General features: G+C 38.8%; 2 protein-coding genes across 5 annotated transcripts; both read right to left on the bottom strand.

Moving 5' to 3' along the window:
- LOC18787066 (tRNA-specific adenosine deaminase 1) lies at positions 716-3,894 on the bottom strand. 4 transcript variants are annotated; one of them, XM_020556990.1, is made up of 10 exons: positions 3,626-3,894; positions 3,412-3,532; positions 3,070-3,152; positions 2,714-2,836; positions 2,409-2,522; positions 2,001-2,170; positions 1,849-1,925; positions 1,640-1,759; positions 1,470-1,557; positions 716-1,023 (listed from the first exon to the last, which is right to left on the bottom strand). In XM_020556990.1, exons 1-10 carry the CDS (start codon positions 3,807-3,809, stop codon positions 913-915), a joined length of 1,191 nt encoding a protein of 396 aa, XP_020412579.1. In that variant the 5' UTR covers positions 3,810-3,894; the 3' UTR covers positions 716-912. The 4 variants fall into 4 exon arrangements, 3 of the variants coding, with proteins under 3 accessions (XP_020412579.1, XP_007218035.1, XP_020412580.1); XM_007217973.2 differs by having other exon boundaries at positions 2,962-3,152; positions 3,626-3,892; XR_002270150.1 differs by having other exon boundaries at positions 914-1,023; positions 1,470-1,541; positions 2,962-3,152.
- On the bottom strand, positions 4,028-13,718 carry LOC18787650 (O-glucosyltransferase rumi homolog; the record flags this gene model as incomplete). The annotated part of the gene is made up of 7 exons (XM_007220463.2): positions 4,028-4,034; positions 5,595-5,610; positions 12,034-12,376; positions 12,504-12,714; positions 12,818-12,882; positions 12,971-13,163; positions 13,477-13,718. Coding segments are annotated over 7 exons (1,077 nt in total), but the record flags the coding sequence as incomplete, so codon positions are not given.

Here is a 13,720-nt window from a genome sequence, read left to right as displayed (position 1 = left end):
CATTCAAATAATCGATCACTGTGTTTATGCAATATGCTTGCTCTCTAACGTGAAATGAAGAAGATGAAGGGAAAACGTGATTGAGTTTTACCCTTTTTAATGCGACTTTTTTACAGTTAAGCTTTCATGGTTCGTACAATCTGACTAAGAGCTCGTTTTGGAGTGATTATATATGAAGAAGCACATGTGAGATGCTCCCATAAACAGACTCGCCGGCATGTGGGACGCACAACTAGTAGTGGACCCCACATCACTTTTGTAAGTTATTGCTAATGGGTGAAACTTCTGTACAGTCAGTGTACAGTCTAGATAGGTTGAGGACGAAATTAGGCTCATGGCCACAACAATTGCCGTGTGGGACGGATTAGTTGCTTAATAGTAAGTCAACGAATTATCAAAGTTAAATGACTTATGAAGCTCAGAGTAAGTCGTACGTAACCTGCAAAATAATCCATTGAATTCAATGTGAGTAAACCATGTGGCCTGCTTGCCACAGATTACGTTAATGCAGTGTGCAAAATTCCTTGCTTCCTTTGCTTGCCCCCTTAGGAACTCATAATTGGAGACAAAGAACCCGTGCAGCTGCTGCTAGTTAGCAAACTGAACCGAAACATTAACTGTGAATCTCCTACCAGCTTGTTTCATGAAGAGATGATATGCTGAAAGGTGCGTTTTAAAGCATTGACAGCCGACAGGTGAAGCAATGCACGTTCCCTTGTTAGACCAACACAGACCCTTCCATTTATATTATATCCTTGAAGCTGGAGGAACTGTCCTTGTCGAACCACATTGATATACTGAAAAGCTCTAAATAATTAGTGCAAAGTATTACTCGATTACCATATTAATTTCACAATGAAGATCATAATATGCACAGACAAGAGTATTCACTCTGAGTATCCACTGGCCTCACTATATCATGGCAGAGAATGCCTCAAAATGTGGGAGTTTCAAAGGCCAATTACTAAAGGGAGGTCTTCTTTTTAGAATTTTTGAGGTTAAATTGAATTCCTGCGCCATTTCCTGCATAAGGTAACCAGGTGAAATTAGCTAATAGATGAAAAGTCATATCCAGTTGACACCTTGCTGATAGTGAATTAAGAACCAGTAGTTACATAACTAATCCATAAATTTTGTACCAGCAGATATTGAGCAGAAGCTAAATCTACAGATATTTGATACTACACAAGACACTGCTTGTACTAAAAAAATGCAACGAAAAAGCTTTCATTTACACATAAACCACAATACCTACACATAGTTTTGAAGCATTTTTTGTCAATCAAAGCACAAAGACCTCTTATACTTCCAAAATATAAACCACTTGCACAACTTAGCGGGTGCATAATTTACTGTCATGAACTCTAGTCAACACATTGTAAACCAAATCCCAAAATTACCTTATTAGCTAGATAAATAGAATTTGACCAAAAGTTGTCTACAAAATCAGTATCTATAATATTGACTACCTTGATTTCTCGATACGAAATCTGATTAACTGGGATTTTGACAGGGCATTCATGTCTTAGGGACAAGAAAATCTGCAACAGCCGCTTTCTGTCAAACAATAAAAACAATATGACAAAATTGTAATAAAATGCATTTCTAAATAAAAGTTGGAGCATACTTATCACCCTACTTGCATAAAGATGACTCAGTAGACGGATAATGTGCTCCTTTGGCAGCAGTGCCTTGCTTTCTTCCAGTGGTTCCAAGAATGACTTCGTGCAAACCAGCCTTATTCCAACAAATTGAATACCTGTGAATCAAAGCATTAAGGAATCAGTAGTAACCAAACAATACACAGTCACTTTATATGTAGAACTGTCAGAATTAAATAACAAGTACCCGCATGTTAAAGTGGTCAAAGCAGTCTCGGAATGCTGAAATTCCCTTGGTGGCATTGGAGCTGCCAATATTAGTGGCTGCCAGTAGCATTAATATATGCATTTATAATAACCATCTCCAATGCAATATCACAGAGTACACACTTCACAGACCTGGTTCACTTGAAAGGGACTCATTAGCTCATTTGACAATGGTAGAATGCGATCATGCAGCGCTTGTTTCAAGCAATCAACAACAAGAACCATTTCAGAGCCGCGAGGCGACTGTCCAACAGTAATGGAAGAAAGGTAAACAGGTTGCAGAAAGAATGAAAGCAGAGATCCTGAAATAAGAATATGTATGACCTCATCAACTAACTTATAACTAGTAATGCCCACGTAACCAAGTACGGTCAATATAATCACGAAGATTAGTCAAACTGGCTCAGTCTAGGTACACCATCAAACATTCAAGGATGCCTGACCAAAAGAAGCCAGGTATGTATTTAGACCAGAGTTTCCATATCCAAGATTGGCTGAATGAAGCCCTATCTTGGGTACATGATAGGTCAAATGACAAACCTTGAACTCCAACCACATTCCAACGAGCCATCTTGTCAGAGCAACTAACTGATAAAGTCGTATCACCACGACCAGGCTTTCTTTGAACCGAGCCAATTAGTTGTGAAGCATCACCTGAAAATAAGGTAACATACAGATGCTACATGACTCAAATATCATGTCAAGAGTAATGATTCTTTTCTCAAAAAGAAGCTGCCAACGTTCACTAGAAAAATATTCAACCCATCACATTAAGGTGAAAAATGGAAACATAAATTTTTAGCAAATATAGAACAAAGAAGAGGACAAGTACAAAATCCCATTACCATTAGTATTTGGCAGAGCCTCTTCATTTATTGAAACATTAAGCTCGTCCAAAGATGAACCCCGTTCTGTTGGTGAGATGTTTTTTGGGGGAGACAACAGTGAACTCGGAGATGCAACCCCACCTGCAAGAAAGAAGAATAAGTATAATTGCAGTCTTGGTTTGTCCTGATATAGATATAAAGATCTAAGGAGGGCAAAAACCGAAGAAAAAAGGACTCTCTTTTCTTGGATATGAACAAGAACTGACATGGTAGTTGTGATATGTACAAGTGTAATTGCAAACCCTTCCTCAGTTTGTATTTTCCTTGGCCATCACCATTAGGGTCCAATTCAAAAAGCAAGTTTTTGGCATCACCATTTTGCATTTGTGTGCTTCCATTGCTATCACTTTGCTTACTATAAACTTGAGTAAGACACTGAATCTGTGCATAGAAGAACCTAGTGCCAGAGAAGCCAAGTATACCAATAAGTACCATACACTAAAAATGTAAGGCAGAGATACATATAGGTAATAAATGCAAATCCCCACCAAAAAAATTGGTACTTTTCAGCTAAGCACACTTAATTTGGATGCATTTCATGCCACATGAAGCATAGCACTCGTAAATTAGCAACTTTTTATTTATTAAAATCTTGTATTAGCAGCTAAACAAATTAAATTTGCTAATGAAATGAATATATAACAACAAATAAAAACCTCAGTAAAGATCTTCGAGCTATAATCTCGGCGTGGGAATCATTGACGACATCACCGTTGGAGCTCAAGAGTGAACTCCCAAGACATTTGGTCCCAGTTCCCAACGCGACAACTTCCAATTCTGAACAATTGAAAGTGTTAAGAACACTGTTTGCTTTCCAGGAAAGTGCAGGAAAATCAAATTTAGAAAAGAAAGAAAGAAGGAAAGTAGGACCTTGAGAAGGAGAGGAAACGAGGAAAGCGGCCAAGACGGTGACTTCGCGACCCTGAGGCTTGCCTTTCTTGGGAAGAGAGTTGTAGAGTGAGAACACCTTGTCCGAGACCTTCTCGCCCCACTCTAGTTTTGAAGAAGAAGAAGGGGCAGACGACGGCGTTTCGAAGCAGGACGGCGACGCCATGCTGCAGAAAGTGGTGGTAGGGGTGAGTGAGAGAAGAGAGGCTCCCGCCTCCGATTTCGGGTCATTCGGACCACTACGTGGTTGGATTTGGAAGGGAATTGGGCCAAACTTGTGTACCCAAGAAGAAAAGAAAGGAGCCCAATTTCACCATTTTCCATAACAAGACTGACCCAAGCATAAAGATACCAACTACAAAATGATTGAAGGGAGATTTGAACTCAAGACCTATTTTAATATTCAGAAATTATCACTAGATTAAGAGAGTTGGTATTGAATATAGGCTCACTTGTAAGTGCTTATGTGAGAAGCGCTTTTACTCATTAAGGGTTTTTTCGTTAGCTAAAAGCACTTCCAATTCTTGTTAAGTGAAATATCATTTATCCTCCTACTTGAGCACTTCTCGATCCCCTCTTTAGTATGAATAATGCTATTTGTGTCACTTTTACTAACTTATATGGGACCCACATGTATTAGAAAGGTGGTCAACTAAGCAACCAGTAAAAATGGTACAAAAGCTGCACCCTTATGTAGGATCTCTTAGTCCAGATTCATAGCGGTTTTGTTCTTGTTTGTAGGGTTGGCAATCCTCTTGCAACTCAAAATTGTCTCATGAAGTAGGCAAGTAGTAATAAGCGCTCATCTACCAAAAATCAATAATGGTTGGAAAGTGGAGAATACTATTTCCTTGTGCTTTTAACCCCTAATGGTGTTTCATTATCATGTAAGTGTTATAAAAATAACCTGGGATATGTGCGATAATTCTGAGCTGCACGTAAAGTAGATGAGACACAGCATTTAACGAGGTTCGGCTATGCCTACGTCCTCGGAGAGCAGCAGCAGTAACTTTTCCACTATGTAAAAGGATAGAGCTACAAGTTTAGTGTTTACAATATATGTGGCTCACTGAATTTTCTCTCTAGGAGAATTTCTCTCTGCTCTCTCTTTCCTCTTTCTTCCTTCTCTTCCTTTCTCCTTTTTTCTTCTTCTTCTTCTTTCCGTTTCTCTTCTTCTTCTTCTTTCCGTTTCTCTTCTTATTTATAGGCTGAAATAATCACTATTCATCACTATTCATCACTGTTCACCCGTGACAGAATGAACAGTATCAAAGCCGTCAAATGAACAGTGATGAACAGTAATGTACAGTAATGAACAGTATGTGTGGGCTCCATTTCAAGACTTTTATAACACTCCCCCTTGGAGACCACATGACCCTAGATTGGTTGCCTCATTAAAACCTTGCTTGGAAAAACCCAGTGGGAAAATCTAAGCAAAGGAAAAAGAGTACAACGTGCATATGTCCTATGTTAGAGGACTCTTGAATGCTCCCCCTGATTTTGCATGCTCCAACTTGATTGCTTGCAGAGTTGTCGTAATCCGATGCCATGTACTAACTTTTGGAATGTATATTTCGGCAATGATTTAGTGAAGAGATCTGCCAGGTTATCACTTGAGCGGATTTGTCTGACTTTGATTTCTTGACTCTTCTGGAGCTCATGTGTATAGAAAAACTTTGGTGATATGTGTTTGGTCCTGTCACCCTTGATATATCCTCCTGTAATCTGAGCAATACAAGCGGCATTGTCCTCATTCAGAATTGTTGGAGTGTCTGTTGTTGAGGGTAGGGCACATGTGCTTCGGATGTGATGGATTACCGATCTTAACCAAACGCATTCACGACTGGCTTCATGGAGGGCAAGTATTTCCGAGTGATTGGAAGATGTGGCCACTAATGTTTGTTTTGTTGAACGCCATGCGATCGCAGTTCCTCCACATGTAAATACATACCCAGTCTGTGATCGTCCTTGATGTGGATCAGAGAGATATCCTGCATCAGCATAACCAATAATACTCTGGGCGTTGGTCGATTCACTGGAATAGAATAACCCCATGTCTGTTGTCCCACGAAGGTATCGTAGAACATGTTTGATGCCGGTCCAGTGTCGCCTTGTTGGAGCAGAACTGTACCTTGCTAACAGATTTACTGAGAATGATATGTCTGGTCTGGTACATTGTGCGAGGTACAATAAAGCACCTATTGCACTAAGATATGGTACTTCTGGACCAAGGACCATTTCATCATTCCCTTTTGGACGATATGGGTCTTTCTTAGTGTCAAGCGATCGAACGACCATTGGAGTGCTAAGTGGATGGGCTTTATCCATGCCAAACCGTTTCAATACTTTCTCAGTATAAGTTGATTGATGCACCAAAATTCCATTAGCACTGTGCTCAATCTGCAAGCCAAGACAATATTTTGTCTTTCCAAGATCCTTCATCTCAAACTCACGTTTGAGATAATCAACAGTCTTTTGAAGCTCTGCAGAAGTTCCAATTAGATTCATGTCGTCGACATATACTGCCACTATCGCAAATCCAGACTTTGATTTCTTAATAAACACACATGGGCAAACAGGATCATTTGTGTATCCTTCCTTCAGTAAATACTTACTGAGACGATTGTACCACATTCGTCCAGATTATTTTAGCCCATATAATGATCTTCTCAATTTAACTGAGAACATGCCCCGTGGTGTGTTTCTGGCTGCTTCAGGCAACCTGAATCCTTCTGGAACTTTCATGTATATATCTGTATCCAATTCTCCATACAAATATGCGGTAATAACATCCATGAGTCTCATTTCAAGTTTTTCTGAAACCGCCAAACTTATTAGGTAACGGAATGTAATTGTGTCCATTACTGGAGAGTACGTTTCCACATAATCAATTCCAGGCCTTTGTGAAAAACCTTGCGCAACGAGTCGCGCTTTATACCTTGAGATCTCATTTTTCTCATTGCGCTTTCTTGTAAATACCCACTTGTAACCTACAGGGTTCACATTGGGTGGAGTTGGACTAATATGTCCAAAAACACTCCTTTTTTCCAAAGAATTTAATTCTGCCTGGATTGCATCCTTCCACTTGGGCCAATCTTGCCTCTGTGTACATTCATTAATAGAGCGTGGTTCAATATCATCATCTTTTATGATTTCAGCAGCCACTGAGAATGCAAATATATCATCGATGATCATCTCATTTCTACTCCACAATTCATCAGTGGACGTATAATTTATGGAGATTTCTTGACTTTCAGGTACGGTTGCCACTTTAGGGGCACTTGTCTCACCAATGACGTTTTCCTTGTCAAGAAGTACATGTCCCTCTTTAGGGGCATTTGAATTATGAATTGTGGGCTCTCTATTTATTTCATTTGGATTCATTTTGTCCATCAACTTCCTCTTTCGAGGAACTGAATCCTTTGAGCCTAGTGGTCTGCCACGTTTTAGGCGTGCAGCAGATGAACCATTTGCTGGCACATTGCTTTGTCCATTATGGACATCAATCCGTGCGGGTGCATTTGCAGCTGGGATATGAGATTTTGTCACCTTTGCTGCATCATTAAATGCATCTGGCATCTGATTTGCAATACTTTGGAGGTGAACAATCCTTCTTACTTCGTTTTCGCATTGAGCAGTATGAGGATCGAGATGAGACAATGTGGATACATTCCATGATAATTCACATCGTTTTTCAGGAATGAGTTTGCCTTGTTCTTTAGACACAGATTTTTCTCCCCCTAATGGTGGGAAGATTGTCTCATCAAAATCACAATCCGCAAATCGTGCGGTAAAAATATCACCCGTCAGGGGTTCTAAGTATTTGATGATAGATGGTGAATCAAAACCAACATAAATTCCCAATCTGCGTTGAGGGCCCATCTTAGTACGTTGTGGTGGTGCAATGGGCACATATACTGTACACCCAAAAATTCTTAAATGTGAAATGTTTGGTTGATTTCCTAATACGAGTTGTATGGGAGAACATTGATTGTTGGCAACGGGCCTTAATCGCACAAGTGATGCTGCATGTAAAATGGCATATCCCCAAGCAGAAACTGGCAACTTTGTTTTCATTAGCAAAGTGCGTGCTATCAATTGAAGGCGTTTAATTAAAGCTTCTGCCAAGCCATTTTGAGTATGCACATGGGGAACAGGATGTTCAATATCTATGCCTAGTGACATGCAGTAGTCATCAAAAGTCTGAGATGTAAATTCACCAGCATTATCGAGTCTGATTGACTTAATGGGATAATCTGGGAATTGAGCTCGTAATTTAATTATCTGAGCCAAAAGCCTAGCAAATGCCATGTTCCGAGTAGATAAAAGACAAACATGTGACCATCGGGTAGATGCGTCCACCAAGACCATAAAGTACCGAAATGGTCCACATGGGGGGTGAATAGGTCCACAAATGTCCCCTTGAATTCTTTGCAAAAATGATGGAGACTCAACATCAACCTTTGGTTGTGATGGTCTGATCACCAACTTCCCTTGTGAACAAGCTTGGCAAAAGATGTCACTTGATAACATAATGTGTTTAGTTAATAAGGGATGTCCTTTAGAGTTGGTGATGATCCTGCGCATCATGGTGGATCCAGGATGACCCAACCTGTCATGCCAAAGCTTAAAAGCATTTGAGCCAGTGGACTCTTGGTCCATGACACTATGTGCCTCAATTGTCCGTATGGTTGTGTAATACAACCCTGATGAGAGCTCACAAAGCTTCTCCAGTATACGCTTTTGGGTATCACTGGAGGTAATACAAAGATATTCCATGTTTTCCTCTATCTTTGTTTCAACATGGTAGCCATTCAAACGTATATCTTTGAAACTCAACAGATTCCTTCTGGAGTTAGATGAATACAAAGCATCTGGAATGGACAGTATTGTTCCATTTGGTAACATAATTTGGGCTCTTCCTAAACCTTCAATCAGATTTGCAGGACCTGATATGGTTGTTACCTTTGCTTTTGTAAGCATTAATTTTGAGAAATACTTCCGATCTTGAAGGATCGTATGAGTAGTTGCGCTGTCTGCGAGACAAATATCTCTGCTATAGCCTTTGTTTTGAGGGCATCCATAATTTACATCCATGCCACCAAATAAGTAAAATAAGCTGGGATCAAAAAGAAGACAACATTACAACTTTTATTGGATTGAAATTTAAACAACCCTTCAGCTAATACAAATAGTACAGCTAATACAAATAGTACATTAAGGGATTTAATCTAATTCGGACTCATAACCTTCATTCCCTCTTTTAGTAACAAAATCAGAAACATCTAGATGCGTCTTGTTTTGCTGACGTGATATTTCTGATGAGCCATCTGTGGCTGGCGGAGCATGATCAATGTAATTTATCTCCACTTTCCTGTTCTTAAGTGAAGCTTGATAGAGATCCGCCAAATGCCTGGGCGTACGACAAGTGCGCACCCAATGTCCCTTTGCTCCACATCTGTGGCAAGGGCTTTCAACATTTCTAGGCACATGACTCATCTGTGCCTTTCCCTTATTACGGGATGCATATTTGCCATTCGTGGATGGACCACTCCTTGGTCCTAAACCCTCTAAACGAGCGCCATGATTTTTTCTACTTCCTTGCCAGTGGCCACGCTTGCCCCATCGCCCACGTTTATGGATATTACCACGAGATGAAGTGGCATTCACTTCCTGAGATGCAGCATTTATTTCAGGAAGTGGTGCTGAGCCCGTTGGGCGAGATTGGTGATTCTTTAATAAGAGCTCATTATTCTGCTCAGCTAACAAGAGGCAAGATACAAGTTCCGAGTATCTCTTGAAACCGCTATGTCTGTATTGCTGTTGAAGGAGGACATTTGAAGCATGAAAAGTGCTCAGAGTTTTTTCGAGCATATCCTCCTCAGATATATTTTCCCCACATAGCCTCATTAATGAGGTAATTCTATGCATAGCAGAGTTATACTCGGACACTGACTTGTAATCTTGAAATCTCAAGTGGGTCCATTCGTATCTAGCTCTTGGGAGAGTCATCGTCTTCTGGTGATCGTATCTTTCACCTAGAGCTTTCCACAGAACCAACGGTTCATCAACCACCACATATTCGCTTTTCAGCGCTTCATGGATGTGGCGGCGAAGAAAGATCATGGCCTTCGCATTCTCTTCAGGCGAAGCATCATTCTCATCTACAATTGTTTGTCCGAGGCCATTGGCTCGTAGATGAATTTTGGCATCCAGGACCCATGATAAAAAGTTGTCCCCGGAAAGGTCCAAGGCAGCAAACTCCAGTTTTGCCAAATTTGCCATCTGAAACTTTAGGCTCGAGATCTGGAACATTAAGCCACTTATTAATAGGAATTTCATTATTCAGGTATATTAATTGATGATAAAGTGTCATGAATTTGCTGTCCAAAATTTTAGGTTCGAGATCTGAGATATTAAGCCACTTATTAATAGGAATTTCATTATTCAGGTATATTAATTGATGATAAAAATAAAATCATGAATTAAATTGCTTGCTGTATGGACGTTAATTCCGCACCATACCTTAAATGTGCGGTAAAGTAAGTGTGCTTGTATGGGCACTAATTCTACTCCATACATTTAAATAAAAGCAAAGGCGTGGACGATAAACCCGCACCACCCTTTAAAATAAATGTAAATGTGCGGTAAAATAAATTCATAAAGTAAAGTGTTAGTATTAGTAACGGTCTCCCACTGATAATATGTTTAGTATTACCAAGGGTCCATTTTTGTTAATGGTTAGTAATTACATAAAGTAAAGTGTTAGTATTAGTAACGGTCTCCCACTGATAATATGTTTAGTATTACCAAGGGTCCATTTTTGTTAATGGTTAATAATTACATAAAGTAAAGTGTTAGTTGAAAAATTTCAGAAATAAAAGGAGAGACTATCGTGCTGATAACGTGTTATAAAAATAACCTGGGATATGTGCGATAATTCTGAGCTGCACGTAAAGTAGATGAGACACAGCATTTAACGAGGTTCGGCTATGCCTACGTCCTCGGAGAGCAGCAGCAGTAACTTTTCCACTATGTAAAAGGATAGAGCTACAAGTTTAGTGTTTACAATATATGTGGCTCACTGAATTTTCTCTCTAGGAGAATTTCTCTCTGCTCTCTCTTTCCTCTTTCTTCCTTCTCTTCCTTTCTCCTTTTTTCTTCTTCTTCTTCTTTCCGTTTCTCTTCTTATTTATAGGCTGAAATAATCACTATTCATCACTATTCATCACTGTTCACCCGTGACAGACAAACTCTATCAAAGCCGCCAGATGAACAGTAATGAACAGTATCAAAGCCGTCAAATGAACAGTGATGAACAGTAATGTACAGTAATGAACAGTATGTGTGGGCTCCATTTCAAGACTTTTATAACAGTAAGATCTTGATTCTAGATTAAATAGATTGATTGGTACTGGTAAGGGCTGATTAAATTTTAAATTAATAGAAAGTGAATTATGAGGTGTAAAGTCTCTCCTACCTTGGGAACAAAGGCAACATGAAATGAAAGTCCCCCACATTATTATAGTTGATATCTATTAAATTAAAATTAATTTAACATTTTATTTTCTTTTATGATTTATTGATATTTTTTAATTGATGTGGTTATCCACTTTATCTGCCACATAAGGTGGTATGAAAATGTAGTATACAAATATGGTAAGAGTAGCATTATTCATTAAAAAATGAAGAAAAAAAATATTTAGTTATACCCATTTTTAGCACTAGTGACATAAATAAACTCTATACTATTTAATTTCTATAAACAAATCCCAAAAAATGACAGCTGGCCATATTGAATTTAATTTTGATTATTAAATTACTTTGATGCCTGACTGTTTTGGGGTTAGGCTTGTTTTATGAAATTAATGGCAATTTTGTAATTTATAGGAAGTTCGAAGCCTCTTAGTTATGTTGTAAATGGGTTTTGGGTGTGTTTCTAAAGTCCATTTTATGTATGATTTTTTTATAATTTAAGTCCTTATATTGAGTATAATAGTGAATTTCTCAACAACAAAAAAAAAGTAAGAAAATGTAATTTATTACAAATATATGCAAGCTCCAAGGACAGATTCAAGAGGGAGTTGGATGGGATTCAAGTGGAGTTGCAGGCAACATACCCTAGTGAGATGAGCTTGGAAATCATAAAAGGGCGGGCACTCTAAATATTCTTGTACAGCTTTGAAAAATTCTTGATGTAAAACTTATGAAATACATTGAAACAAACCATCAGAGTTGATATTTACCAGTAGAAAGACATTGAGTTTGTAGCAAGCTTTGAATTCTTGTGTTCAGATCTCTTCTTTCCAGTCTAGGACATATAAAATTATAAGTCATGGCCTATGGAACCCATGGAAAAAAAAGAAGCTCCTATTGCTTTTTTTCAATACTTTGCCAATACTCATTTTCCCAAGCTTCCACTTGCCTAGTTGAGTTAGCCTTTCTCTCAAGAAAATCGTGGAGAGCCAGAGGATCATACGGAGGAGGCAGAGTGCATGGGAGTTCATCACTTGGAGACCCCACCATAGACTCTACCATGAACTTCTTACATGTACCAGTTGCAGGGCATGCCATTTTTTCTGAGCACAGTTCCATTGCATTGGGAGGTATAGTTGGTTTGAATTTCAAGAGCTTTGCATATTCATTTAGCACATGAAACATGTAATCATACACATAGTCCATCTTTAGATCTTCTTGTATGAAGTTGCTCGCAGCCTCCCCAATCGCCTTCGCCTGCCATATTCACGATATACCAAATGGTAATCATTTGAATGTGCGATTGAAATTCACAATCTAACAACATAATATGTCACACTTTCAACCAAAAAAAAAAAAATCAGCATACGGCTGAAGTTCTAACCTTGTCTTTGTGATTATTGCCCCATTCCACAGCAAACTTGAGAGAAGTGCACTTGCTGTTGTCCCTAATAGGCCAAAAGTGCTGCAATGGCTCCATGCCTCTAATGAAGAAATCGTGATAGCGAGGCCTTACATACAAGGTCATAGAATCACATGCCATGATGTATTTTTCACTTACAGACCATGCCCGTCCTTCTATATAAATTTTGTACCTGTAAAACCAAATCTCTATACATAAACAAAGAAAACAAAGGAAATTTTAAATTTGTAAAATGTAATTTCAAAAACAAAAACAAAAAAAATTGCAAAAACTACCTGTGCTTGCACTGGTTTTCTAGGTTTGAATCCTTGTACCCTTGTTTAGATTCTTGCACCCAATTCTGGAAATAGAAGATCAAAACGTTGCACAAATGAATACATAAAAAGATTGCATTTTATACATAATAATAGTTAGAGAAGTTGATGCACCTGAATATATAGGCGTGTGTTCCAGTCATTTTTGTCTGAGACATTGCATTTGAGAAGGTCTATTCTGGTTCGAGCCACATTTGAGTTACCTTTCCAGTAAGCATAGGGCACCCTGTCTTCCCACTTTGTTCTTTTATTGCCTTCTTTTATGCTTTGCAATAGACTTCTCCATGGTTTTATATTGGTCTCAACCCTACCAAAATTAAAATTAGCCCATCTACAAATTTCATTAATAAAATTAATTTCTCCTCTAAAATCTCTTCTTCTTTTTTTTTTTTGGTCACCCAATTCAAATGTTTGGGCCAAAGTTGGTGGAGATGAATAGAGTTTTAGGCCACACATCTCATACAAACAATTTATGGGCTTCTTTGCTTTTTCAAATGGGCAAGAAATTGGGAATTGATAGAACATATGTAACACATGATTTCTAAAGTAAACAAAGAAACAAAAACAAAGGGCATTTCACATGCAAACAGAACATGTATAAGACAGAAGCAAATATTTACCAGCCCCAAAAAGACCAATCTGGGAACACAATATCCAAGCTCCCCTCATCCGAGCAGTATCGAAACAACGGTGGTGGGCTAGCATTCGGGCCCCTAAAGTCCTTTGATGGGATGACGGGCTGATCACCACAGTTAAACATGAGTTCCAAGTCAGGCAATCTACCGGGATACACCCTTAAAAGCTGCAAAATGCCCCATAACGTAAACATATCCCTAGTTTGAAAGGATTGTCTATACTTCTCTA

This window comes from Prunus persica, chromosome G2 (genome assembly GCF_000346465.2).
Source record: "Prunus persica cultivar Lovell chromosome G2, Prunus_persica_NCBIv2, whole genome shotgun sequence".
NCBI classification, from domain to species: Eukaryota; Viridiplantae; Streptophyta; class Magnoliopsida; order Rosales; family Rosaceae; genus Prunus; species Prunus persica.
The sequence above is the reverse complement of the archived record's forward strand: the minus strand, read 5'-3'. Positions and strand labels throughout refer to the sequence as shown.